General features: G+C 43.3%; 1 protein-coding gene across 4 annotated transcripts; it reads right to left on the bottom strand.

Moving 5' to 3' along the window:
• CD96 (CD96 molecule) lies at positions 1–27,620 on the bottom strand. Of its 4 annotated transcripts, none has more exons than XM_088051645.1 (12): positions 27,519–27,620; positions 24,278–24,703; positions 14,053–14,108; positions 12,114–12,204; positions 11,592–11,768; positions 10,368–10,421; positions 8,528–8,572; positions 7,583–7,657; positions 5,952–6,029; positions 3,097–3,186; positions 1,907–2,030; positions 1–849 (listed from the first exon to the last, which is right to left on the bottom strand). In XM_088051645.1, the coding sequence occupies exons 1-12, from the start codon at positions 27,604–27,606 to the stop codon at positions 741–743; spliced, it is 1,413 nt and encodes a 470-aa protein (XP_087907771.1). In that variant the 5' UTR covers positions 27,607–27,620; the 3' UTR covers positions 1–740. The 4 variants fall into 4 exon arrangements, with proteins under 4 accessions (XP_087907771.1, XP_014108763.2, XP_087907772.1 ...); XM_014253288.2 differs by having other exon boundaries at positions 5,952–6,026; XM_088051646.1 differs by lacking the exon at positions 11,592–11,768.
• Between the last annotated feature and the right edge of the window lie 227 nt (positions 27,621–27,847).

The following is a 27,847-nucleotide window of genomic DNA, read 5'->3' as shown; positions in this document are numbered from 1 at the left end:
AGGACTAGAATTTTCCATTATCTTTAGGCTTGCTTCAGTCCTTAAATCTCTGGCCCAAAATTGACTTTCTTTTGACTTCACCGATGACAGCTGGGACTTCTTTGCATGCACTCGCACCAGTCCTGCACCATGATCTTTCATCTCACCAACCACCCTCCATGATCCAGTGCAGCAATCCTGTGCCAAGAGATGCCAGTTATTTTCTTTCTCTGTATGGTGCTGATTCTTTCTTTTGGTTTCACAGTGATAGAAAATTATACGTTGGGTTATATTAGTCCACAGTAAAAATAAATAATTGCAAGAACAGCTCATGTAGGTCTTAAAATCTTGTGTTCAGCCAATGTTTTCTGTGTAACTATGGTGTCCATACAGCAGAGCTGTCATCTCTGTACATTTAATAGCTAGACAAGCTTCAACACTCTTCAGTCAGGCTGGCAGAGTGATGTGTTAATCTGCTACCATGGACGAGACAGCAAATTCCCAATTGATCTCCCAATTCAAATCAAGCACATGTAATCTCACAGTGACACGCACGATGCTTTTAACATAGTGCATGAATAGAGATATATAGGATGAAAGGAGTGTCCTAAGGAGTGCTCAGCTTCCAAAATTGATGTCATGTAGGAGCTCTGAATTTTAATATGAGTCATTAACACTAAGCTCCTGTAACCACTGTTCTAAAGGCAGAGCTTTTTAACTGTGTCAGTCTTCTGTGTGCTACACAAGGGCTGCAGGTGATGTTACAGGTTTTCCAGTTCATGGCAGGATGGGGCAGTCCCATCAGACTCTACCATGGAGGTGTACTTTATTGGAGGTGGCGGTGGCTTGAAAGATGGAGGTCTGTTCATACTGAAATAGAAGAGAGAAAATGCACTATCACACAAAAGTAGCATAAAAAACATAAAAGTTGTAAAATGTTCACAGGAGGAGGTGGATTGGAGCTAAATCATTATAGGAGCACCTGACATAAGCTCTTACATACTGTGACTTCCCTGAGTCTGTTTTATAGCCCCAGCACACCTCCTGCTATTCATCTGTCTTTCTTAGCTCCCACCTCACAGTTTTACTTCATTCATGTTCTAAAAGAACTGAACATGGTCCTGATGAACCACCCAAAACTCTCGCACAGGCCTTTTGCTCATACTGCTCTCTCAAAATATATTTAAAGGCTTGTAACTTTTTTTGAATCAATTTATAAATAAAGGTCCCATCTCAAATCAGTTAAAAAATCAATCCTGTTTTTAGCTTTGATATACAGGATTTTCAGTTGTGTTTCAAGAGGGTTTTCTAAAATCATAACTGATTAATTATAACTATGATTTTTTTGAGTATTTTAGTAATGTTAGTAAGATTTAAAATAATTGTCTCTTAGATATTGCTTTCACCAGTAGATCTTGGAGTGCTTTAGTAGGGAATCAAACTTCAGTAATAATTACAAATTCAATGCTTCTTTGACTGGGATTGAGTTTTGGGTAGCCTACTTTCATATATATTATTCAAAACTCAAATAGAGCTGCCCTAGAAGTACAATTTCATTAAAACATGTCCTCAAGTAACCATAGGAAATGAGAGAGCAAAAGCAGTTGGCAGGGAGGCTAATAGAAGTGGGGGACTCTGGGGACAAAAATTGACTGTTACTCTTCCCTTACACCCTGAAGCTGCACTGCAGCTCTTTTCTTGTAGTTTATTTTAAGGATAACCCACAGAACAGATGAAAGGGCTGAGAACACTCCACTTTAAATACTGCTGTATGGAAAAAAATGGCATTATTGATCCATGTACTTAAAGGCCTTGTTGCTATGTGTCGTCTCAAATGAAAAGGTGTAAATCCACACAGCTGGGTTAGAGCTGGTGCTGCCCTCTGTGCCACCCCTCCCACCCCTGTGGCTCCTTCACTGGTACTTACATCTCTTTCTGATACTGACACCATTTCCTGATGCCTAAAGCTACCAGAGAGCTGCAGAAGAGGAGCAGGACAGCTACCACTGTTGGCCAGGGGAAGTGACTGGCTTTGGTGTTCCTCCCATCACCTGCAAGGGACACACAGAGCTCATCTGAATGTCCTCAGAGGGGAGGGAAATCCGGGCTTGCTGTCTGTGGCTCACTGCTCCCTGCCCTGCACAGAGCTGGTGTCAGTGCAGCCCCTCATCACCAGGCTGAGGATCCCAAACTCCAAGCACTGCAGCTCTGATTTATGGGCTTAGCCCACTTTTGTTTTGACTGGGTGTGGAGCTGATTTCAGCCACCCCCTGGTCCACTTGACAAGATTATTTAGGCACAGCCTAGAGAGCATTTCATCCAAAACCCATTGGCTATCTCTGTTCCCCTGAGAGCTGCAGGTCACAGTGCAGATGGACACATCAGCCCACTCCAGCCCTCCTTCCAATGGTTTGTTTTTCACACCACTGATACCAGACCCTGCCAAAACGTCTGGCCAAGGGCTCAGCTGCCTTTTGAGGTGAGCTCTTGTTGGCAGCACAGCATCCCAGTCTCACTCCAGCTGCCTCTCCCCACTGCAGTGCTGGGATTCCCCTCCCCTTCCCCCTTCTGCCCAGTCACTCTTGGGGTTGCTGACAGAGGTGTCCTCAGGTCCTGGGTATGGAGAAGAAGGAGAGAAGGAGCACAGTCCTCCTCCAGCTGCCGGAGGGTGCAGCAGTGGCCTGGGTGCCAGAGAGATCAATGAGTGATTCCCCTCAGTGTCACCTCCTGTTGTGCTGGCATCACCACCCTGGGCAAGGCTGGCCACACTGCTGTGTCACCCAGGCTGGATCTTGCCCACCATGGCAACCAGAGCTGTGGCCAGTCCACCATGCTGCATGAGCCATGAGATTTCCCTGGGGCACAAGAGTGTCACTGGCTAAATTTTGCTGCTGGAAGAAAGTATGCACTGGAGATTTGCTTGCAGATGGAGGGAGAAGGCTGAAATGCCAAAAGCCTGTGACAACCTGTGGTATGAGGACACAGCAGCTGTGACTCCTCTTTTCAACTCTTTTCCCTTTTTTTTGAAATCCCCTGGTCAAATGGACATGATGCTTCAGGTTTTGTGCTTCTGCAGTGGCATGCTGAAAGCAGAGGATTTGTAGGATAATGTCTCACCAGTACTGTTCAGCAGGCTGCTGGTAGGAAAGAAATGTTTTCCTCTGGTAACTGAATTTGTCTGGTCTGTGATGTTGTAGGACAGGCTACCTATAAAGATATGGACACAGAACATTTTTTAGTAACTTACTTGATTTTTTGAAAATGAAGCTTGTCTTTTGAACCCTTTGTTATTCATCCTGCTGAAAACAAGAAATTGAATGCCAGGATCAGGGTGTAAAAATTCACTTGGCAAGATGCCTGCATTTTTGGCCTAAAACTACAACCTGGTGGAGGAGAGGAGAGGAGAGGAGAGGAGAGGAGAGGAGAGGAGAGGAGAGGAGAGGAGAGGAGAGGAGAGGAGAGGAGAGGAGAGGAGAGGAGAGGAGAGGAGAGGAGAGGAGAGGAGAGGAGAGGAGAGGAGAGGAGAGGAGAGGAGAGGAGAGGAGAGGAGAGGAGAGGAGAGGAGAGGAGAGGAGAGGAGAGGAGAGGAGAGGAGAGGAGAGGAGAGGAGAGGAGAGGAGAGGAGAGGAGAGGAGAGGAGAGGAGAGGAGAGGAGAGGAGAGGAGAGGAGAGGAGAGGAGAGGAGAGGAGAGGAGAGGAGAGGAGAGAGGAGAATACCTGTTAAGATGTTCCAGTAAGCCAGCATTGAGCCAGCTTTGAGCTGCACAGCTGTCTGGGAGAATTACCTCTTTGATGGTAATGAGAGACCTAAAGATATTAAGTGGCTTAGCAGCAACATAAAGAGTCTGCCTTTGTCATGACTGAGCAAAACCTCAGTCTCCACTGTCAAGTACTGTCTGAACCACAAAAATCATCTATCATCTGTTTAAAGACAGTTTTTTTCCCTTCCTAATACAGTTAAGCTACTGATGTTTAAGATCTCTGTAAGGATACATTTCTGTTTCTTCTAGCCATCTCCACATTCACAGCTTCTGAAATAATAGCTAAAATACTCAAACAGACAATGGCACAGCATTTCCAGAGCTTTCATGGCACTTCTGATATGAGGATCCAGTGGTGGAATCATTCAAATTTGTACAAAAAGAAATAATGACTTCAATTATCTTGGAAGCCTGTACATGACTACTTCATTAGGCTCTACTGTGGCTGTTTTGTAGTCTTTGACTCCCTCTGATGCAAACAACAAATGAAATAACAGAGAAACATGAAAGTCTCTGATATAACTGCTGATTTATAAATCCAAAACAAAAACCCAGCTTTAAATGATGTAAATAACTAACCAGACAGAACCATGAAAATCTCTTTATTGTGAGATGCTTGCTGGCTTTGACTGAAATTGAGAGTTCAAGTGTGTGCATGAATGTGTGTGTATGTGTATATGTGTGTATATAAGTGTGCATTAAAAAGACATATGAAAATATGGAAATCAGTCCAATTCTAGGACACTAAAAATTCACTGAGATTTTCGGATATTAATTCAGTTCTTTTCTACTTTTTATGTGAATAGGCATGACACGTCTCACATTTGTAAAACGTGTGGCATTTTACAAAGTTATATACAAAAAAAAAGGGATATGCACTTAGAGATCCGACAGCACTGTGCTCCTGTACAGCTCCTATTTATCCTTATTTACATAATGGCTTGTGTTAGAGCATCCCAGTGCCAAAATGATAATGGTAATCACTGTTGTTGGAGCCCAATGGCCCTGGGAGGGCACAGGGATACGTGTGTATGCCTGAGGAGGCTCGCTGGTGCTTGTGTGCTCTGAAACTGCCCTCAATTACAGCTGCTGGACCAAGCACCTTTCAAGGCCATTAGGGAAGCAGGGGCAGGGATGTGGGGATGAGTGGAGCAACACACAGTATCCCCTGCAAATAGTAGAGTAATTCAGCATGCTCTTAGCATAAATTGCAACCGGCAAGCTGTGGAAGAGCAGAATTGTGAAGCATTAGAAGCTGTCACAAGGTTGTGGTATAAATGCACGGCTGTGGGTTGTAGGAGTGTAGATAAGTACCGGAGTGCTACCAAAAATACATTCACAAAATGGAAAGCGGCTGCTACATTTGTGCCTCAGCCAAAAGACAACTCCCATGCAAATGCAAAAGCACATTGACAGGTCCTGCCTGTTCCAAAAGCAAGAGGCAAACCAAGATGTTAAAAAAGAAAGTCACTTCGGGCTTTATACCGCTGAGCAGAGATTTTCTAAAGGGAAAGACTAGTGAAAAAATGTTCACCCTAGGGTTTTTTTTATTGATTTATTGATCTTTAATGAGGCTGTTTTTCAATGTTCTATTAGCCAGCCTTTATTACTCCACATTATCTCATTATTTCACTGCTGCTCTGTGATTTTATTTGGCTTCTCCAGCAATTTATTTCATCTATAAACTACCTTCAGCACTCACTACATTTGCCTAGCAACTATCTAAATTGTAATATTAGTGAAATAAATATGTCTAATGAAACCAGAATACTCAAATGTTTTTTCATTCCATTTTTGCCACTGCAAATCCTTGACAGCTTGGAAGCCCAAGCCTTTATCCTCTAACTTGGTGAAACTCAACTCAACAGGGAAATTGCTTCTGTGAAGTATTGAAAATCTGGTACGTGTTACTACTCCACATGACTTTGACCTCTGCTCAGACACAACTTTTCCATGCTTAGTAATAATTTTTACATGGTAATGTGCTGACTCTTAACTAGAAGCTGAAAATGAGCACCATAGAGCTAATGCTCTGAGAAAAGGCATCACATATTGAGGACCTGAGGACCTGCTGCTGTGGTTTTTGCAAGATGCTCCAGATTACTGTGGATTTGCAACCCAATATTCACTAAGCTGATGCCACATTTACACTTTTACCATAACTCCTCCACTGCAGTGCTGTGAAGCACAGGACATGCGTTGTCTACTCACGTGCTGTTGTCAAAGTCTCACTGAATGCTGTGGCACTGGTATGGCCTTTTGCCTCTGTGGTAGAAGTCAGTGCTCCTGCTGAGAAGCACACAAACTTGTAAAAATTGCTGTAGGGAACCATATCACTGTTATCATATCACATATCATATCATTGTTTTTCATTTTCCCCCTCTTTCTTCCCTGTTTTGTGACTAATGAGGTTGAACAGGTGTAGCCCACAACTCGAGATGCTGGCTTCCCTCAGACAGGCACTACACAACGCTGTGTCTGGTTTGAAAGCCTATCACAAGCAAGAAACTCAAGAGGAGTTTTACTGAGACAGGTAAATAAACTTAGATAAAACATTTTCCCAAGAGAACTATTTCACATTTGCTAAAAAGAATCCGTATTTCTTAATAACTGTCTCATTTTTGGAAAAATGTCAAGCCATCTGAACAAACCTGTGAAGGTGAACTGCAGCTGTAACTGATCACTCAAAGCCTAAGCATCTCTGGGTCAGTGATGGAGCAGTTGTGGAAGCTGAGCAAAACCAGGCTAGAGTTTTAGCAGCCTTGGTTTTGCTTCCCCTCTTCCTCCTCTTGCCTATATATGTGCACTCTTCTCTTGTGTATCCATTCTCAGCTGTCTCTTAGGTTTTCATTAAAAACTTGCAGAATAACAGGAACTGAACCAAACCAGTGGACTAAAACAGATGGCTTGGGCTTGGTGTCCTGTCTTGACTGTAGCCCAGAGGATTTGCTCAAGAAGCAGATGGTGGCACCAGTGTGAGGACCAGCAGTGAGCCAGAGAGGAGAAGTGCTAACCCAGGGTTGTCATACCAAGACTGGCACACTTTGGGACCACTGGTTAAAAGGCAATTGCTTCCCAGGCTACTTGCAGAATAAAAACAGCTCAGATCCATCTTGCATTGTGAGTTTGACCTCCTACCACCTCAACCAGAGAAAATGTATAATTCAGCAAGGAGAATCCTCTCTCTTCACATTGTATATTTATAACCTTTGTTGTGAATTTTTTTGTTGAGATGGAAGGGCTTTCAGTCCACTTGGACAAGCGACTTTGCTGTTCTGCTGTCAGCCAGGCAGGTGTCTCTGTTTTGGGGATGGGGAAGGCAGCGTGAGAAGCAGCAAACTTTCATTTCAGCACTGCTGCAGTCTGTGTTCCTGCCTTGGCATATCTCAGTCAAGCCTCTGCAAGCACCTGAGCTTTATGTTGAGTGATCCAGCTCCCAAAGAGCACTCTTCTGGGGCAGACCAAAGCCTCCAGTATTCTATTTAGGTATGATATTTAACAAAGACAATCGGTATTATTTGTAAACACTATCATAACACTAATTAACTTCTTTGTAAACACTAATAACACTCAGTGTCTGTTCAGTTACCAAAATTAATGAATGTATCCTAAACAGAGCATTAAAAAAGATAAAATCAAGACGGTATTTTCTCATATATTTATTCCTGAAGTGTGGTTACACTGATAGTGGTTAGTATACTTCCTAGCGTAAAGCACTAGGAAAAGAACTTCAATGCACATTAAATTTCTTGCTTCAAAAAAGTAAGATGGTTATTGTGTTTATGTGTCTTACTTCCACATTGTTGAAGCAATAGAGAAAACAGTTTGATTCAATTGATTACCTTGTGTTGTGGAAGCAGGAGCCAAATTTGCTTGACTTGTGAAATCCAGAGAGGCCACAGATGTCAACTGGTGCGCTAAAGACAGTTTTCATGGTATCACATTTAGTCAATAGATTCTTTAGAAAATAATGTTAATAAATCACAAAACAACCTAGATCAAAGAGCTTGCAGTAGCTGTTGGGTAAATGCAGACAGTGCAGCAGAAATCCTGCTGTGGGAGTTAAGGCTAAATGCTCAAAACACATTCCTCAACTCCAGTGGGCACTTGCAGGCAGCTGATGTTATCAATGCTGACCCTTTCCTGCTGCAGACATTGCTTATTTGTGCTTTTATACACAGGGTTCAGTTTGACTGCTGGGGGCTAGACCGTGCACTTGGATGTGGTGATCCCCAGCTGTGCCAGGGCCTTGCCAGAAATGGTCCATGAGCACAGGCCACAGCCATATCAGCCCAGGAGGTCACCTGCTCTTGCGAGTTTTCCTCTCAATTGGTGCAGATAGTTTTATGTAATTATCCATATCCATGCTCTGGTAAAACACAGTCAGTTATATAATTAATGAATGGGAATGATGCCCTGCTGTTGGGTCGAGGAAAAGTGATGACTTTAACTTTTCTATCACATGCACCTCTCTGTCACAATAGGACAAATTAATTTACAGTTTTATAGGCATATTATTCCATTTTATAAAAATACATAAGGATGATATATAATCAGCATGCCATTTTACGTGCTGTCCTAACATAGCAGTTTTAGCAAGATTTCTGTCAGATCTCGACTTGGGTAACCTCACAAATTCCCAAGCAGCAGCACATTGATGCTGTCAGTACAGAGCACACTGACCTTTGCCTGTCACACCTCTGACTCTGTCTGCATGAAATTTAGGCAGTGGTCAAATAGAGAACCTACATATATTGAGTAAGTAATAAAGTATTTTTCCCCCTTACCTGAGGCTGCCATGACAGCTGATGTAAGTGTTGAATTATCGAAGCCTATAACAAATCAAAGCAAACATTCAGCATGAGAAAAGTGTTTATTCTGCTTTAGGAAAGTGTGTGATTGAAAGGTTCAGGAGCAAGAAAGTGTATCACACCAAATTTCCAAATAATCTTTCCATGCACAGCTCAGCCAAGTAGTCCAAAAGGAAACACGAAGTACCTGAGGTAACTGCTCTGAGAAATCCCTAGGGAAACAAAGGTTTTGGGGGAAAAAACTATGGAGTTGCTGGCACCTCAATTTAAAACCCAGAAATGAATCACATGGGTTTATTCCATACAGAGGTGCACTGTATTAGCACAGACACTGAAATAACATTTATGACCTGGTGGTGGCACCTGCACAGTTTCATCCATGAGGCACTTCAGAGGCTGCAACTCGGAGGAAATTTCAGAGACACCTTGCACTGAAAAGTGCCCACTGAGTTCTCAAGAAGAGGAGGGGGAATTATTCCTTCTAATTAAAAACTGTTAACCACACAGGCTAGCTCAGCAGAGACACCATCCTGCCCAAGCAGCAAATATGTCCTGAGATGTCTGTTTTCTTTCTTTTTTTTTTCCTAGCAGGAGAGGAGAAGTACTCCCTGAGTAGGCCAGGAGGATGGATTGTGTCCCCCAAAGAGGTCCATGAAGGAAGTGATCTATTAAAGCTCCCACACTTTATTAGAAAAACAGGTCTGGGAAGGCAGCCAGATGGTGCCTCTGCCTGGTCAGGCACGTGTGAGGGTGTTGGGTGGGACTGCAGGCTGGGTGTTAGCACAGGCAGGTAACCCAGCTGCTCTCCAGCCGCTTTTCTGTGCTGACACTTGGACTGCTGCTCTGCCATTTACATTTCAGCCTAGCCTTGCCTGCGCTAACAGGGATTTCCCAGCGGCTGGCTGACATAAAGGCCTCCTTACCAAAGGTGCAGCAGGTGTGAAGTCCAGAGCAGTGAGGCTCTTTGAGATGTGCCTGGCTCCTGGAGGGTTCTGCAGAGCGCGCAAGGTGAAGCAGGGGGGTGGCCTGATACAAGCTGCTAGGCTTCCTTTGAGAGCTCACCTTGCAGAGGCCAGCAGAGGAAAAAGTCTGCCTCTTTCAGGCCCCCCCAGTATCTGGGATGGTTTTCTGGTGCCAATGGGGTATTGGCTGAGCCTCCAGGGCCTGCTACAACCTGCGCTTGCAGAAGTTTTTTCCCCACAAAACCCATACTTTTTCATGTCATTTCCTTACAGCATTTCTCTGACACACTCATGTAACCCCCTGCTAAAGTGCAGCTGCCTCCCATGCAGAACAGAGCAAAGCAAACTGCTCCAGGAGAGCTGTTTCCAAAGGCCTTCAGCTGAGGTGTGGAGAGAACATTTATCTGTCTGCAATAAGCTGATAGTAAGGCAAACTTGCAGGGAAGAGCAGGGATTTACCAAATTTACACAAATTAAGAACCATCCTATCAGTTCTTTAACATCACGAAAGTGTTGAGGATTTTGGCTCTGTACTTAAGCAGAGGGTAGAGCCATTAGCAGGGCTGTTACTTTTAATTATTAGTTCAGTACTGAAAGAGCTATATTCAAATGCCAGCTGAAGCATCAGAAATAACATTAAGTGCCCCTCCAGGCTGGAGTTTAATTATGCTTGGTCTTAATTATAATAGATTACATCACCAAAATATTGGTTTATAGTATTTTCTCTGAAGTCAAAGCTGCAGAAAGGGGTTCCTTACTACCCATTTAGAGTAGTAAGTGCTACAACAGCTTCAGGACTTTAGAAATGCACCTCGAACACAACCTAAATTATTTTATTCTCTAATTTATCCTACCATCTGAAACTGTGGTAGTAAAAACTTCAGCTGAGGCTTCATCAGACTTATTGCCTGTGAAGGAAAAAAAAAAAGAAAGATTAAAGCAGTTCTTAAAAACAGTTATAAAGGCTGAAAATTTAGTTTGGGCTTGTGTCATACTATGCACCTTCGCAGAAGGTATGGTTGAGAATTAATTTAATTCTTTCCTTTCTGTCACATCTAAATACTTTAACATTTTTATACAGAGTGGATCAATCTTGGCATAGCCTGCAGGCAAGAACATAGACTGCTCTAATTGACAGCTCTTCGATATGAATACATTTCTACAAAACTGCAAATTGAGGGAAATGAGTCATTTTTGAGAAAAAAATTATGATTTATCTCCCTCCCCTCTGAAGCTATGTTTCCAGAGGAGTAAGCTGTGGCTTTTGCTGCAGCCTTACTTTGTGGAAAAACATATCAATAGGAATATACACAGCCACAAGAGAACCCAGCTGAGCTGCAAGTAGTTGCCATGGCAGGTGATGTGCCCCCAGATGCTGCTAAGGGGTCAGCAGCTCAGTTGTATTGTCTGTGCAGCAGGGAGCATACATAAAAAAAAAAATTAAAAAGGTATAAATATGCATTTGCACCTGAAGAGGAGACATGCACAAGAGGGTGCTAAAGGAAATCTGTCTGCCCTTCTCACCAGTCACCCTGCATCCTCAGAGATGCTGAAAACTGTACCGCCAAGTCACCTGCTTTCACCAAAAACGCAGGACAGTATTTCTCCCCACTTCCCCAGTCATGTAGCTAATTCTTAAAGTACAGGTTATAGAGGAGTTTCTCCACTATCCACAGAGGTACAGTCTTTTGCATGTTTTACTGAAGGTGAACAACATAGCCCTGAGTCTGAGGATTTGATTTCCCAGGGAGCCACAAGTGCTCTGTGAGAAACACATGATTATAATAGCTCACTGGTGCCATGTGGCTATGCTAGAGTATTTTTGGGTATGGGAAGTACAGCAAGATTCTGCCTAAACAAACAAGTGTCTTCTGCTTGAGCAGGAGTTTCTTAGCTCATTCAGAGGCTCGAGCAAAGATTTGAGCCAAAAAACCTGCCAGAGAGTTCAAGCTGCATGATGAACTTGTACAATAAAGCTTCTATAGTGCTGGCATTTCTTCAGCATTTTAAATAACAAGAGAATACATGTGTTTGTTGTTCTTAACATTTTAGATGTGTCCCATCTATGACTAACCTACCAAAGGAAACAAATATTTCTTCTGATGAAATATTCCTTGTTTCATTTCCCAGGAAGGGAAACAGACACACACATGAGAATGTCTTATATGTCTCATGGGTCCCTTGTAGCATCAGTGTTGATCTCAACTCATAGAAACCTTCACTGTCTTGCAAGTCTTCTTGTACCACAGAAATTTCTTAGGGAGAGAAAAAAAAAAGAAAAGACCCTCTTGTTACACTCCAAACTCTTAAGTCAGAGCTGTGCAAAATACTGGTTGTGGAAAGCAGGCTCATATATCCATAGGTTTCTTTGCTGAGACACTGTCAAAGATTTGGCAAGAATGGTGTGGTCATGCCAAACCATAGTTCCCATCTCTGGCAGGGGGCTCTGGTCACAGCCATTTGCCTCCTGTTTCCTTTGAGGAGGCCTGGTGCTCCCCCCTTCAGCCAGATAGACACGTTCCCTGTGGCAGGAGTGGATACCAGTCATGATTTTCCCTGGGGAGCACTCCTGCTGTTTCCCCATGGACAGGTTGCTTTACCTCCAGGCTTCTCCATCAGGCTCGCTCTGTCCATGTACCACAGGAGGCTTGGCTTGTGAAACGCCTTCCTCACGACACAGCTCACATTGGGCTGTGGGGCAGCACAAGGCAGTGGTTAGGTTACACACACATATATATATATATATATATATACACACACATATACATACACATGTTGGGTGAGCCTCTGACAGTTCCCTCCTGGCTGCTGGCTCCCAAACTCCTGTATAGACAGTGCTTGTTTACTCACAATCCTGCTCTGGAAGGAAGAACTTGCTTCCTCTTTATTGTGTTTCTTGCCCACTCCCCTCATTTTTCTGACTGCAGACACTGTTGAATGAGAGCCCAGGGTTGTTGCCCTGGGTGTCAGGACTCCACCACCCTCCAGTCCCGTGCTGTGGCTGGAGAGATGTAGAGGGACCTCCAATCTCCTGCTGACAGCCACAAACACTCACATGGAAAAACACTGGAACTGGTAATGGGCACAGTGTGTGTGAGGAGAATGAGACTCTTTCTAATTGCCATGTAAATCCTTTCTTCATTAGGCAGATAAAGAGACAATTGGCATGAAAAGGACTGCCTAGCACAATATGTTGAATTTACAAAATTTCTAGCAGTCCTTTCTAGCAGACATAATATGTAAGAGATTTCCAGAAATCACAAGGATACTTTAGATGCAGTAGTCCTCGTTCTATGCCAGTTGTTCCAAAGATCTGTGCCTGTGCTCTGTTTAATTTCCCAGCAAACAATAGATGGGCAGGACCTCAAAATCAAGGCTAGATGAAGAGTTGGGCACTAGCAGGGTGAGAGGTCTCATCCTCATGCTGCCTAGACGTTCCCAAGTATGTTTATTTAGCAGGTTATGACACTGCTAAGTACTAAACACTGTCAGAAGAGAAATGGCCTTGTTCTTTTCAGAACAAGAACAGAAGAAAAAAGCATGTGTTACTCATGCAGCACAAACCTCTCTTGCTCCCTCATTTAAAGAAAGTGGTTCCCACATTTAGCTGAAAACAAGCTTGATGTATTGAAGCCAGCAGAAGTCAAGCATTCAGTAGGAAAACTGAAACTATCCAGCTGAAACTCTTTCCCTGCCGTGGTAAACAACACCTGAGCTTGTAGTGCAATTGCTTTCTCCTATTTCCCTCTTTATTATTCCCTTATTTTTCAGGCACTTTTATGGAATAATACTTTATAAATTCTTCCTATGAAGAAATACAAATGCAATATCATCACTAGATCTAAGCCCTGCAAAAAAAGACAGAAAAGTGAAGTAAAGAAGTCAGTGTTTGTTTGGAGGTGAAGAACAGAGGCTCTTGGGGGAGTTTCTATTGCCCAGTCCTGTGATAGCAGCACCCCTTGCAAACAAAAGTCTGGGATGTCCAACACCACACCCAGAAATAGGTCACCAGGAAAATTATACCAGTTTGAAGAAGCAAATGATTCATGGATTGTGTGGGTGGTTATGGATAGTACAAGGTTCTGCCTGCCCACAAGCTCTGTTTCCAAGTAAAACCTTGATTTGAGATACTTTCAGATCAAAAGCTTTAACTTGGAGAGATGGAACTGGAAGCAAAGCACCATAGCTAATAGCCAGAGAAGTTTGCTAGTCAGCCATATGAGCCATAAATACGTTTTGTGTCAAGCATGGCCAGTGCAATTCAGCAGACTTTGAGGTTTCACCATCACCAAAACTAGAAGAGAGGCCCACACAACAGAGAAGTCCTTAGCTAGATCTGGTTTGTGCTCACTGCTGAGGGGTGGGAGTTGCTCAGAGGAAAGGGCACGAGCACCTCATGTTATCTCCATGCCTTGCCTGCTGCCCTGTGAGCTCAGTTTGGAGGTCCCTTCTATGCCTGATTCAGCTCAGCTTGCCTGGCCCTGCTGGGGTGGCATGGTGACAGTCACAGGCATCGCTCTTTGCTCCAAAATTGCTCACCTTCTGTGAAGTGCTGGCTGAGCCCTCCTGCAGGCTAATGAAGATCTCAGGGTAAGCTGGAAAGCAAACATAAATGTATTAGTGGAATGGACACTGCAGATCACAGTAACAGCTTCTAATAACACTTAACAGCCTTATTTCATATGAAGAGTGGAAATTAAATCCTACCTCCAGCCATACGTCAAGCAAGATAAAAGTGTGCACAGCTGCAATTTGAGGTCAAGGAAGTGGTTTACAAGACTGTATCAGCAGCTATTGCCACAGGATTCAGGATGTGTTTCACCGCCTACCCCAGCTAGGTTTGAGTGGCTTTGCTGGAGAAACAAACTGAAACCATCCTGCAGTCACAGCTTTGGCAGCAGAGACACCCTTCCCAGCCCCATGAAATCAAACACACCCCAGCTGCTGGCTCCTCTGTGTGCTTGCCAAAGGTATCTCCAAAGGCTTTAGCTATCCCCCAAAATGCTGGTTGATTTTGGGTGCCAGCTACCCTCCTGCTGGTGCCTGGACAGATGCATGACAGTGTCCACCACAGATGCTTCTGCCGTGCCAGGAAGCCCCGAGCCTGCCCTCACAGCAGAGCAGCAGGGCACTCATCACCACATCCACATGAAACAAAAAACTGTTTTCTTCTGGTTTTGCAGCATTTTGGTTCTGGACACAGCTGACTGTATAAAGCTATCAGGTACTGTAAGCCTCTCTAAACTACATTTCTAAATTAGCCATTGGGATGCCTGGTTTGGAACAGTATTGATGGACTTGTAAAGTAAGGACTATTGAAACTGTGTAAATATATAACAAATTTCAAAAGCCTCAGATAAATTTGGCTTCTAGCCCTTTCTGAGCCTGAATCTGGACTGGAAAGAAGTGCTCTCCCTGAATTGTCACAGTCACCTCTCTGTGACCTGGGACCGGTCTGGCCGGGCGGTGTGGCAGAAATAAAGAGACAGATACGATGGAGTGCCAAAGATAGATTTTAATGTTCATAGAGACTGCACGGTCTGAGGGGCTGCATCCAAAGACCTGGGGTGTGGTTAACCCAGCTGTACAAAGGAGTATCTGAGGGCAAAGGTCCAATCACAAACTCAGGACAGGGTTTTGACCTTAAAAGTCTAATGCAGGAAGATTCCATCAGCATCTCCCAAGCACCCTGCCTCCCAAGGGCTTCAGGTTTATTCCCTACATCCAGGAACCCAGCCCAGGGTATGATCTTTACCAGATGATCTGGTTCCCACACTGAATTACTTAGGAGATCAGAATTCTTTATCTTTCCAACCTAAACCTTGCTTTAATCTCTACCATGAAAATAATTTTTTCTTAATTTTTCCTAATTTTTCATGTTGAATGATATAGGGCCACCTCAGTTAATTATATTCCCCCATGGGGTGGACTTTTCAGGTTTCCCTGTTGTTTTATACAGCTAAGCCACCAAGGACTCTTCTGATTTTATTTTTAATTTCCACTTTTCTTCCTGATGTTACTGATGGATTCTGCCTGGGCATGACTTACATTTAATTATCATGGCCTTATAGTTTTCTGGACCTATGGTACTTTTTTTTGAGTGGAATTTCCTGGTTTTTAAATCTCTTCTGAGTTTTGAGTTTTTCTGCTTTTTTGGAGGGTGGTGTGGGGCAGGGATTGAAGATTCTTCTTCTCAGGAAATGAGTGTTCTAAGATTTCATTCTTTCCTCTTTTCCAAAATCATACAGATGGTAGTGGAGCTGGCAGAAGACAGACTTTTTCAGATACAGGGAAAAGTTTGGTAAACTGGATCCTCTAATCCCTGCAGAAGTTGGGTGGGAGGCTAAGTCATGTCTAGTGCATGCTCTTCCTTTTGTTTTTTTGACGAGAATGTTCCACACCCGTATTAAGCGCTGCTTTCTCAGATGTGTTTGCTGGGTAGCTGATCTGGCAGGCAGCTCTCATGCATAGCTCTGAATGGTCTAATAGATGTTTTCCAATTAACATCTCAGCCCCTGTTAACACTTTGACATTCATTTGTCTTGCTAGGATATTTACCAATGTTTTGGATCTAGCAGAAATTCAATATTTAGTTCAGTAGTTTCTGCTGCTGAGCTTTTATTCTTACAAAAAGGAAAAATCAATATTTGGCAAAGCTAGACATGAAAAGGCCATACCTTTTCACAGAAACTTGTATCTAAAAGATCTCTATTCTAGAAGAGAAATATTTTAAAGTATTTCAATCCAAAAGCACCCTCTTAAAAAAAGCTATTGATTGAATGTCTGTTTTTACCCAGTATACCAAGACTCTCAACTTCCTTGAGAGATCTTTTCATGCCTTCTCCATCCTTTCTGGTCCAATCCTCAGCCCCACTTGGGCCACCTCAAGCAACTGTGAGGGAGCACCCCTGAGACTTGGCCTGTCTCTGCTGTGTTTAGCCCTGCCTGAAGTGTTTTTCAGAGGGATCCTTCATGAGGAGTTTCCCACAGGCACCCTCTCCTCCTGTCCATTACAGCTCTGTGCTGCAATAGCTGCCTGCCCTTCTTGCCCTACTTTTAAGCCACCCAGCCTGAGGGGTTCCATTGCATGAGTGTTTGGCTGACAGTGGAGATGCTGGCTTGCCAAGGTGGGAAAACCTCCTCAGGTTTCAACTGGCCTTTTTTCCCTATCTGTGTCCATGCTGATGGCCAGGATGACAGATATAACCAACATAAGGTACTGTTGATTTAGTTTACATACACTATCTTCAGGTTCTGTCCCACCCATTTGAGGCTGGATCTAACTGCCAGAACACAAATATTCATTTCTTTATTCTCTGCTCAGCAGAAGGAGCAAGAGAGGTGCTGCCATCTGAAAGGGCTCTTTGTCCCCAGATGTCATCTAGAGAGTGCTGGATCATCCTGGGCAGTGTCTCTGCCAGGGCTGGCTTGGGGCAGGCCCTAAGCCCTCTGCTCTTGGTGTCTCCTCCTGCTGCAGCAGAAGGGAGTAAATGGAGAAAGGCTGGGATGGTGCAACCATAAGGGGCATGACTTCAGCAAATGGAAATAAGAAAGAGTGAGACAGGATGCAAAATAGTTATTTCACCTGCAAAATTCAGACATGAAAGGGCTAGGAGCACAAGAGCACATTTCCTCTGACTGGTGGACTTTAGTTACCTGAGGTCTGAGAGACTTTCCTCAGCACCCACTGCAAACCTCAGGGCTCTCAGGGAGCCCCTGCACCCAGCTCTGCCCTTGGGAGCCCTCTGAGAGGGGCTGGTGGCACAGCACCCTGGTCCAAGCCAGCCAGCACTTACTGGGAAATGCAGACTGTTCACCACCACGGGCACAGCTGCTCTCTCTAGTTTGCCTCTCTACCCTGCTGTACTGATATTTTGATTGGGTTCATGCACAGCTAAGCACACATCTTGCAGTAATTCTGAGAAAAAGCCAAATAAACAACCTTTTAGTAAGACACACAAATCTAGGGAAGAGCATCAGCAGTGATGGAAAAGAGTTTGTTCCAGTATATTAGTATCCTTGAATGATTACCCAGGTAACACTGTTGCTATTTGAGAAATGTTGATTTTAAAAAGTGTCTGAATCATGCAAACGCAAGAGGAGGTTTCAGATCATTAACTTCTATTTTTATTTCTTTTACATCAGTGACCAACAGCCCCCAGACACATTTTGATTTTCTTTTTAGCTGCTCCCTGTTGAACCTTTCTTTGAATTCAGAGCGTCAGCCTTGAATGGCCATGCCATCCTCAAGCTATGGGCTTCCTTGGACAATCAGCTACAGTCAAGGGACTGTTGACAGGTCCAGTCTTTAACACTCATTTACTTCTGGAGCTTTGGAAATATGTTTTCCAGACCAACTGATCTCTAAAGAGAAAACAAAGCCTGGTTTTCAAGTGGGCAGCAATTTTCTGACTCAGTTGTACCTTAGTGATTGTAGAGCAGGTCCTAAGACACTTGAGAGGGAACAAGGCAAGTAACTAAAGATGGGGAAGGCTTACAAATGAAATGCCAGCCCACATGTTTGCAGTACACAGGTTCTGCCACTCCTGATCAATTTGAGACCCCCAACAGGACTCTCATTTCCAGAGCCAGAGCCTTTGGCAGCAGTTGAATTTCACATGCCTTTGAGGATGTGATTTTGCTATAACTGCAGTCCCAAACTGTTTACTGAATTTTGGCCATAATTTCCTAACCACAGACAGCATGGCCATTGGGACACAGAAATCTTGATGACCACTGTGCTTCCCTGTAACCCACAAAATCCCAACATAAGCTACACATCAGGGTAAGATTCTTGCCATGTGCATGACAGTGAGACTGATGTATGTGCAATGAATTCACTATTTTTTCCTGCCAGAAACTGAAAGAATGGACTCAAATTCTTCTAAGAACTCCAGGGTTATTTACTAACATTTTAGGTCATTGCAGCTGAAAAAGTAACAAGGTAAATATGTTTATATTCAAAAAACCCCAGTGTCTGTCAAAAGTTATTGGCTTCAGAACCAGACAGGAGTGTCATCTGTCCAAGTGCAAGGCAGCAGGCTGTTGGCATAAGCCCCTTACCAAATACTTTCACAGTGGTGCTGCTCTTCTGGACTCTCTCTGGGTGGTACAGCACGTGGCAGGAAAAGACTCTGCCATCATCAGTGATTTTGGTGGGGAAAACCTTTAGGATGTTGTTCAAACCCAGGAGGACTCTTTGCCTGTACAGCACGCTGCTCTTCCTGTACACAGCAGGACAGGAGGGCTCCTTGGTCACAAGTTCCTCTTTCCTCCCATTTTCACCCCATGTATAGAAAAACCCACAAAATTGTCAAGTCCAGACACACATACACAGAGAAATATTTTTGTAAGCCATATTCCCAGTATGAAAAGCTTCCCTTGCACGTTGTGTAGCAGTAAGTGGACATCTGCTACTTTTGGGTTTTTTTCCCAAATATATTCTCTCTCAGAACTTCAATACCATGAGCAGTCATCATCTTGACAATAAAATATGGAATAAATAGCTGTGTCTTTTGAGTCCTGATCTCTGTAGCCTGCAGAGAGAGCAACAGAGGTGCTTTCTTACTGCACCAGTCTTTAAGTTATGCTGAACATCCCATACATATTAAATACGACTGAAATTTCAAGGGAAACTTTTCTCTTTTAGAATTTTAAGTAGAAAAACCTGATAATAATGACTAAAATTTATCTCTCTTATTGTCTGTGTGGCAGCCACCCTTGGCTATAAGTACAGCCAGCATGTCCTGGACATCTGTGCCTCAGAACATATTTGCAAGCTTTACTCTGTATGGTACATGGCAACCCACATCTATCATTGTGTTGGTTTATGTGTTGGGGTATTTTTGGTTTTTTTCCCCTTTACTCTGCTACTTTGTGGAGTGAACTGTCAAAACTGATATAGTAAAGGTAAGGGTGTTTCCTACAAAAAGATTTAAAATTTTATTGTTAAGAATGACCTGCATGAGGGAGATCTAAATAGATAATGAACCAGGACGGAAGGTTAAAAACCTAAACTATTTGAAAGTCACCTTTAAGGAAATCCTCAACAGTTACAGTTTTTCAGTGACAACATATATAAATGAGCAGGCAAAGCTCAAGGACACTGCTCACTGATACTTATCTCTACACACTGAAATTAATGCTAAAAGGTTAAGTTAGAACATGAATATAAATATTTATCCAGAAAGTGAGATAAAGAACAAAAATACAGCAAGCTTCATATCTGACAGAAAATTGCTTAAAAATAGTTTTTCATGTGGTTACCTTCATAACTGGGTTTGCATGTCTTCTGTGGCATCTGTGACACAGAGGTTCACAAAACCAAAAACACTAGCCAGTACCTTTCTTTTCTATGTCAAAGCAGCCTGATATCTCACTACCCTACACAGTAGCCATGTATTTTTCAGATACTGAAGCTTCACTACAGAAAAACTTGCTGGAAATCCAATACAAGAAATATTTTAGTTTTATTATATTAACCACTATCCCTAGACCTGCTCTGTATGTGCTCCTGAAAAATTCAAAGCAATTAAGATGGAATTTTTCCTCTTTGTTTCCTTATCATCTATTATTTGCAGTGTATATTTTGTAACCCTATACAACCTATACTTTCCCCTTTATTATCACAGTCCAATATGACTGATAAATTTTTTAGCAGATTCTGCAGGCAGGACACAGTAGAGTAGAACATTTTCATTTCAATCTGCAAAAATACCCTGTAGTTCTTTCTGAACTTTATATCTGAGATGAAAAATACTCACCACTAGCCATTTCAAAGGATAAGTGGACAAATTTTCTAAGGTCGCATCCTCAAGGCATAGAATTTCTAAAGTCTGCTTTAACCACACTTTCTTCTGGTAATGCCTCTCCTCTTTTGTTATTGGAACAACAGCAACAACAACAAAACCCAAGAAGGAAAATCAGAAACATGATGTTCATTGTGCTTTGAAAACCAATGCTGACTAGTCTTCTACTCAAGTGATGTATTAAGTTTTGGCTTTTATATTTTTCATATTCTGTGGTGCCTAGGTGTGTAATTTTAAACTTCATGTTAAGTGTTAGGGAGCTCCCTTCACAGAGTAGGTAGACAAAACAATTCCTTTCCTAGCTTGATACCAAGGACAATCGTTACAAGTTTCAGGCCCAAAAGCATAAGCAACAGTGGACTGAAGAGAGAAAACAAGAACAATGGGACTTCATAACCTGAAGCAGAGATTGGACAATTAACCCTGATATGCAGATGCACCAAAACTTATAAAAATGTGAGACCTCATGACCAGCTGTCCATTTTGTGACCATTTTTAGGTCCATCATGGTTGTAGCCCTGGCCAGGCTCTTGTACTGCCCAAGGTGTATCCTTTCAGACCTTTCAATAAATACCTACTTTATTCTTAACTCTGCCTAGCCTCTGTTCTAGGTCAGCCTTCTCCAGGCATCACAAGGAACAGGCACTTTTTGATTTAGAAGGGAACTGTGATTTTTAACAATTACCCCTAGACACATTTTTTAAGTGAAAGCCCTGCATCTGATTCTCGTTGCAGTTTCATGACTCAATTCACAGCATTACCTGAATTTTTTGACAATTCTTAAAAAAGCTTTTCTTAACTGCAGGATCACGATGTCTTCTTTCAGAGCTGAGAATTATTTGAAACTTCAATTTTTATCTTACTTTTTTTTTTTCTGTGGCAATAAACCTTCACATCAATTTTGTGCACCTCTATTTCCTTTTCTCTGAATATATCTGCAGACCTTCTTTTCACTAAGCAAGCTATTCAGCTATGTCAGGTTAAGATTAACCCTGTTTTTCAGTGTAAGTGCTCCTTTTGTTATTCTCCAACCTGCCCACTACTAGAAAACTTGTCACTCTTTTCTCTCTCATCCATTTCAAAAGCCATTTCACCATCTCCTACCCTACCCATGCTCAATCCAGGCCTCCATCCAGCTGTGGAGGCGGGGCAGAGTGGTGCAGTGAACAGTGCACTGCTGTGGTCCAGATATTGGGTCTGTGAGTGTGTATTCAAGCAGGAAGAGCAGTGGTAATGGGTGGGAGATGCTGAGTGCCGTGGTCAGCACTGACCTCTCTGACCCCATCCTGTGTGTGACACATCCTGCCATCCTCCCTGTCCTCAGGCCTGCCCTCCCTCTTCCTTGGAGCCAAGGCACCAGCACACACCACAGTGAAACTCCTCACCTCTGCTCCCCTGGTAGCTCTGGCTTGCACATTGAGATAGAACAGATATGTATTTCATTTATTTCCTGTCTTGAGGGGTGTGTGAATACCCAGCTCTCCCAGACTGCCATGTTATTTGTCAGTGGGGACTTTCTGGTGACTGTAACTTCCTTTCTACCTGGCACCCAAGCACAGAGCAGTGGTGCCAGCACACAGCCTGTGCCACAGAGACATGAAGAAAGGCAGTGCCCTGAGCTGTGCCCAGGACAGCCAGCAGCAGAAGCAGCTTTCCCCCGCTGTCCCTGAGAGTGAAAAACCTGAGGAGCCAGCTCTCACAGCAGGACACAGAGTACAGAAGCCCTAATGGTGCTGGACAGTACAGAGAGGATAAAGAAAGGACAAAGCAAATCTATAGTTTCTCCAGGAACAAAACTGTGCAGAAGGTTTTGCTGGGACAAAACACCATGCAGAAGTTCTGTGCAGAATACAACAAGCCTGGAGATGAGTAATCATCCCAAGAGTTCAGTCTGGAAACATCTTCTGCCTACTCTCACAGTCACATGTCCCAGCTGCTTGCTTCCCCCTCTCATCTCTGACTCCCATCTCCTTTAACAGCCTGTTGGCTAAAGTTCTGTGTTTGTGTGTGTGTGTGTGTCTGTCTGTCCTATGAAGGCCTGCTGCTCTGTGAGCTTTTTACAAGTTGAGTGCATCTGGATTCACTTCACTTTGATGTAAATGAAAACTGTACTTCATCATAGACTATCACCTTTATCCATCCCGCTTACAGGCTACATTAAGTTTTTTTGCCTTCTTTTGAGTCAAAGTGGTTCATTACAAAAGAAATGTTTACCTTAAAACACAAACCTGCAAAAGGTAGCAAACTCCATCTTTTAGTTCTCTCTAGCAAGCAGTCATCAGTAGCAAAGCTTGCTACATCTCGTAAAAAAAAGCCACAGTGATGCTGATATGAACAAGAGCTGCCCACACTCTAGACAGCCATAACAGCATCAAACCTGTCTGTATCAACCAAGGGCAAGAGAAAAGAAGCAATGCTTGATTAGCACAGTTACTGCACTAAGCAAGAGACAGAGAAACTTTGCATGAAGAACAGAAGTGTGGGAGGGTTTCATAGGGTTACTAGCATGGTTTGTACCTCACTGCGCTCCCCTTGATCCCTCTGTCCTGTGGAGGGAGCACAGGAAAACTCCAAAAGGGCAGCGTACCACAGCACACCCCCTCTGCTGTAGAGTGGCAGCTTCAGCTTTGGCACAATTACTCAATGTGTACTGTTTAAACACACCCATCCTCTGTGAGCAGGGCAGAGGTGCTGGCTCTCACTTTGCCTCTGCGAGCCCATCAGGGCAGGAAGGTGCTGCAGGCTTGTCCCAGGTGAGTCTCCAGGATAACAGAACCAAGAAAAATGCTTGGAGCCACTTCCATGCAGGATCCATCATTGTTAAACATCCCTGAAACACCTTGCTACAGAAGCAACATGGTCCAGCATGGGGACTATCAGTCTGGCCTTGAGATGTAGGTAAAAGGGCAGTGGGAGCACACCAAAATACCCCTAAAATAACCTGCACCCACCCTGCTCCTAACACCTGAACTCCTGCTGTGTCTACAGCATGTTGGCCTTGCAGCTCTGAACAGAAACAGTGCCAGGCTTGTTGCATTTACTTTAATCCTCCTTGAGTTGTTAGCAGAAACCTGGGTCAGAAAGAGGTTTTTGGGGTTATCAAATCCAGTTCTCCATGTGCACAGCAACAAGCTTGCTCAACACCCCTGCCAAGTTCCATCTTCCCAGCAGTTTGGGCTTTTGCCCTCGCTGCTGACACTAAATAGCTGTGCCCAAAGTTGCTACACTGACAGTTGCCACTGTTGTTTAATTTGTTGTCAAATCCATTCTCACTGATTTAAATAAATTTGTTCCTTTACCAGGATAATTTAAATATCCTTCCTGGAGTTCACACTCTCCCCTGAGGCTTACTTACCGAGAGCAGTCGTGCTGCTTTCCAGCTTCCTTTTGCCTGACAAGCAGTAAAATCTGCATTCCTGTGATTCTCCTGAGCAATTCCCTGCTTTGCTCCAGTGTATTTTTGGTGGTGGGGATACACATCCTTCCATGGAGCTAACACCCAGCATGCCCTGCAGATGCCAGCCCTCAGCCCCCATCAGACAAGGGTGTTTTCTCTTTCACTGGTGCCCAGTGCTGCACACCCACAGAAGCAGCACAACATGGTTTGAAGATCCAGCATCCTTAGTCCTACCATACCCTGACCTGCTCATCTAGTCTCCTTCACAACATTTCTCCAAAATGAAAATGCAGAAACTGCCACCTCACCACCTTTTTTTCATTTTACTATGTAACTTTTTACTCCACCAAAGAAATAAGGTTTCCTAATCACGAGCTGGATAAAACAACTAAAGAGATAAATAAACAGCTAGATAAATAGTAAACTGTATAAGCAACATTCAGTGGCACCACTGTAAATCCCAAACAAGTCACCATCACCAACCAAGAAGTGTTCATCTGTCCTGATACTTTCCCCCACCCCATCAGGAAACAGCAAAATCTCATTTGCAATCACTTACCTTCTGCCTTGACAGTAAGTTGAATTTTCGCAGCCTTTGTCCCATATGGGTAAGTAGCAAAAGTGCATTCGTACTGCCCACTAAGGGACACAGTAACATTTTCCAGATGCAGAGCCCACCAATTGCATTCAGAGGTGGCATTTGGATTGGTGGAACAGAGGGACCCTGTGTCATCCCCACCGCAGCACCTCCTTGTGCTGAAGGACACAGAGAAGTTGTAAGGAGCCTCAGAAAACGTGAAGTAATGGGTGCCATAGGTGGGGTGAAATACAGCTATTTTGGTAGATGGGCTGCCATCAGTCTTGGACCATTGTGTCTGTATGATGTGGGTGGTGGGTGGTTTTGGGAACACGCACAGCAGGGTCACATCAGCACCTGGCAGAGCACGGACCACTTCCCTCTGGGTAATGACATCTGCAGGCTGGCCTTAAAAACAAACAGGATTATTTTCAGTGCAAGTAATGTTTAAACAAAGCTTTTCCTGATCCATCTTTGACATGATTTGGTGCCATAGACAATTATGAAGACCCTATTACTCTAACCAAAGGCAAGAAGCTTTAGAATAAATCTCTGCCATTACAGACTGCAGAGAGAAAACTGGGAAAGCAAACGCATGTGTGTCTGGAAGAGGCCAGGGAGGTTCTGTCACACGTGGGAGAGAAATGAGAGCTCTGAGGGCCTCTGTGGAAATGAAAATCTTTCAAGTAATACAAATAAAGCAGAAGCTGGGCACAGTTATTCCCCAGTTCTTTTTGCAAGAACAAATAAGCTATTCCCACTGGCTAATTCCCTGCACCATCCCTTGCCCATTGCCTTTGTAGCTTCAGCAGAGAAAGCTGTTCTCTGTGTTATTAAACAGCTCCTGCATGTCCTAAATGAGTGTCTGTCTCCATGTCAGAGCAAGCTGCTCTGGTGTGTGTGGCTTCTTCCTCAATTAATTCCATAAAGCAGGTGGCAGTCCTTAGTGTGCCATATAAAGGAGTAATGGATCGATGAAATGAGGGGCTTTCAGCAGGAGCCTGTACCACTTGGTTTTGTTGCTGTTGTAGTAGAATTGATTTATATCCCTTTCTCCTTCCTATGAGTAGGAGTCTTGCAGTCCCCAAACCCCTGAATGCAGGGCACTGACAAACTCAAGGAGATGAATAATTTATGGAGGGGGTTGTTGCAGTGAGACGAGTAATCAATCACTCCCATAGAGCCATACACAAAAAGTCCCTTTTCCAAAAGGACATGTGGGTCCACAGAATAAAATTAATTGTGCAGTTGTCCTTAGGCACAGACTTGTGCCCACTGCTCACCTTCTTTACTTGAAAAAGCCAGGTACCAATTCCTTTGCTTTGACATTTGCTGTGCTGTGCGTGCTACACAGCTCTGGGGCACTGGAGCCAGGGGGTGCCCCACCAGGGCTTGGGCACCCTCGGTTGTGCTGCAGTGTGCCCCACACTCCCCCAGCTCAGCCAGGAAGGAGCCAGGCAGGGACCCTGAACACCCTCAGCTCTGGCTGGACAGGGTAAAGGCACAAGGGCAGAGTGACACATCCCCACAGAGCTGGCTCCGATTTGGTACCTGTCCACTGACGGGTGACATGGACACTGGAGACAAGATGTGTGCAGAGCAAAGCTGCTGAATGGCCATGGCCAACATCAATCTCTGCTGCTTCATTGCTGCATGTGTTCTGCTCATCTTTTATTCTAAAAAATGTGATGATACAAGAGGGTAAATAAAAATAAACCTGAATGACAAGTCTCACAGCCTTGTGCTGTGAGAAAAATTACTAAAACTATTTTTGTTAGTCCAAGGAGACTGTTATTATAGGAAAAGCCCTCTGATTTCACCACAAGTTTTGCATCAGTAAAAGTTAAGGAAAAATCAATTAGAAATCTTGCAATCAAAGACTAAGACTTACAAAGACTTCTTATCAAACAAAAGACACACAGCATTTTTTTTCTCGTATTCATGCTGATGCTGCCTTAGGTCTAAGGATCATATAAAGAATGCCTCTGAAAGATCACTTAAGGAATTCATATTAAGTTGAAAAAGTTATATATGTAGAAACAACATTTTAATTTTTATTATTTCTTCGTAGCCTAGCATATTAGATTATTTTAACTGAAAACATTTTGTGCAAAAGTGTTCTTAACTTTTTGCTAGCTTCTCAATATAAGTAATCTCACTTTATATAAACTTTATTATTCAAAACCAAATAGTGTCCATTAGTGCATACCTGTGCTCCAAGTGAAATTTCTTAGAATAATTCCCAGACATTTAGGTGATCTCCACAAAGGGCATAGAGGCCTCCACTTTCACCTTTGAGGGACTTCAGTGAGGATTTCATCCTCAGGGTAAACAGAAACCCCAATTCTAATTTTTATGTAATTGCTATTTTTTTCTTACATGGGCATGCTTTGAGGCTTCTATTACTTTGAACTTGAGATTTTCTATTTTCTATGAATACACATATGAATTATTTTTATTTGAAGAACCAGTGATGTAGAAAGAACAGCCTATGCCAGATTGTGAGATGCATCCTTCTATGCCAGTCAAATACATGCAGTTTTTCCCTTCTTAACTGGAAAATTTGGTATCCTATAAAATTGTTCTTCCTAGCTGGTAATATTCTTGTGTTTATCACAGTCAGAATTTTGAAGGGGTGGGGGTGGGGTTTGTGAACATCATCCTTTTTCTTTGTTTTCCTCAGACTGCTTTTGGTTTAAATTCCTTCTGACAAAGGTGCAGCTCTCCTTAGTCAAATTTTCTGAGTATTTTACTTGAATGACAAACTTGTTTCTTGAGACATAGGCACATAGGGCTAGGTGCAGAAGAGGAAGGGAAAAATCTGTTTAAGGGGTTGCACCTGTACAATTTACTCTTGTCTAGAAGTATTTCAATTCTTCCTCTCTGCATACACAGGTATGTAAGACAGAGAGAGAGAGGTATTTTTTATTTTCCCATTGAATGCAGTTTTCCTTTTGGCCCATTTGAGAGGAGCACACATTGCCCTGACTTCAAGTGAGCTCATCCCAGTGATTATTCTGGCAGGTTAGACATATTGAATTAAGTAATCTGCTAGTCAGCACACCATTTAATCCCTACTACCTGCACATTGTAACCAGGGTTATTAGAAAGTTGTCAAGAAATAGAAAATCATTGCCAGTAGCTACAGCTCACCCTAGTGAGACCCATTAATACACCACCCTCCATCATAAACTGAGTCAAGGTGTCCCCCTGACACTCTTACCTGTGACACAGGGCACTGAGAGCAAACAAAAGAGAGAGAAGAGCCACCTTTCTTTCATCTCTTTGCTTGATGAAGTTCTGGTGAGCATGTAGCTCTCTTGGTGCTCCCTCAGAAGAGGAAGTTGAAGTGGCCTGCCCTGTGCAGACAGGCAGATGTGCAGCACAGTCACTCAGCATGACTTCTAAGAAATGCTTCATTAAACTGAAAGCCTCAGTTTCCTGCCAGAGTGATAAAATAAGTACATCTTGTGAAACCTTTAAGACAAAAACATTACCTACATTTTTGCCCATGTTGAAAACCAATTATTTTTCCTTTGTCTTTTCAGATTA

The sequence above is a fragment of the Pseudopodoces humilis genome, chromosome 2 (assembly GCF_049639895.1).
Source record: "Pseudopodoces humilis isolate 2021_Gansu_Grassland_sample_001 chromosome 2, ASM4963989v1, whole genome shotgun sequence".
NCBI lineage: Eukaryota > Metazoa > Chordata > Aves > Passeriformes > Paridae > Pseudopodoces > Pseudopodoces humilis.
Note: the sequence above shows the minus strand (reverse complement) of the source record. Positions and strands in the feature narration are given on the sequence as shown.

Coding starts and splice junctions, on each gene's coding strand:
- CD96 (XM_088051645.1), bottom strand. CDS start 27,606: ATGCTCACCAGAACTTCATCAAGCAAAGAGATGAAAGAAAGGTGGCTC. Junction 11,769..12,113: donor CCTGATGGAGAAGCCTGGAG/GTAAAGCAACCT, acceptor TCTCTCCCTAAG/AAATTTCTGTGGTACAAGAA. Junction 7,658..8,527: donor AGCTGTCATGGCAGCCTCAG/GTAAGGGGGAAA, acceptor AACTGTCTTTAG/CGCACCAGTTGACATCTGTG.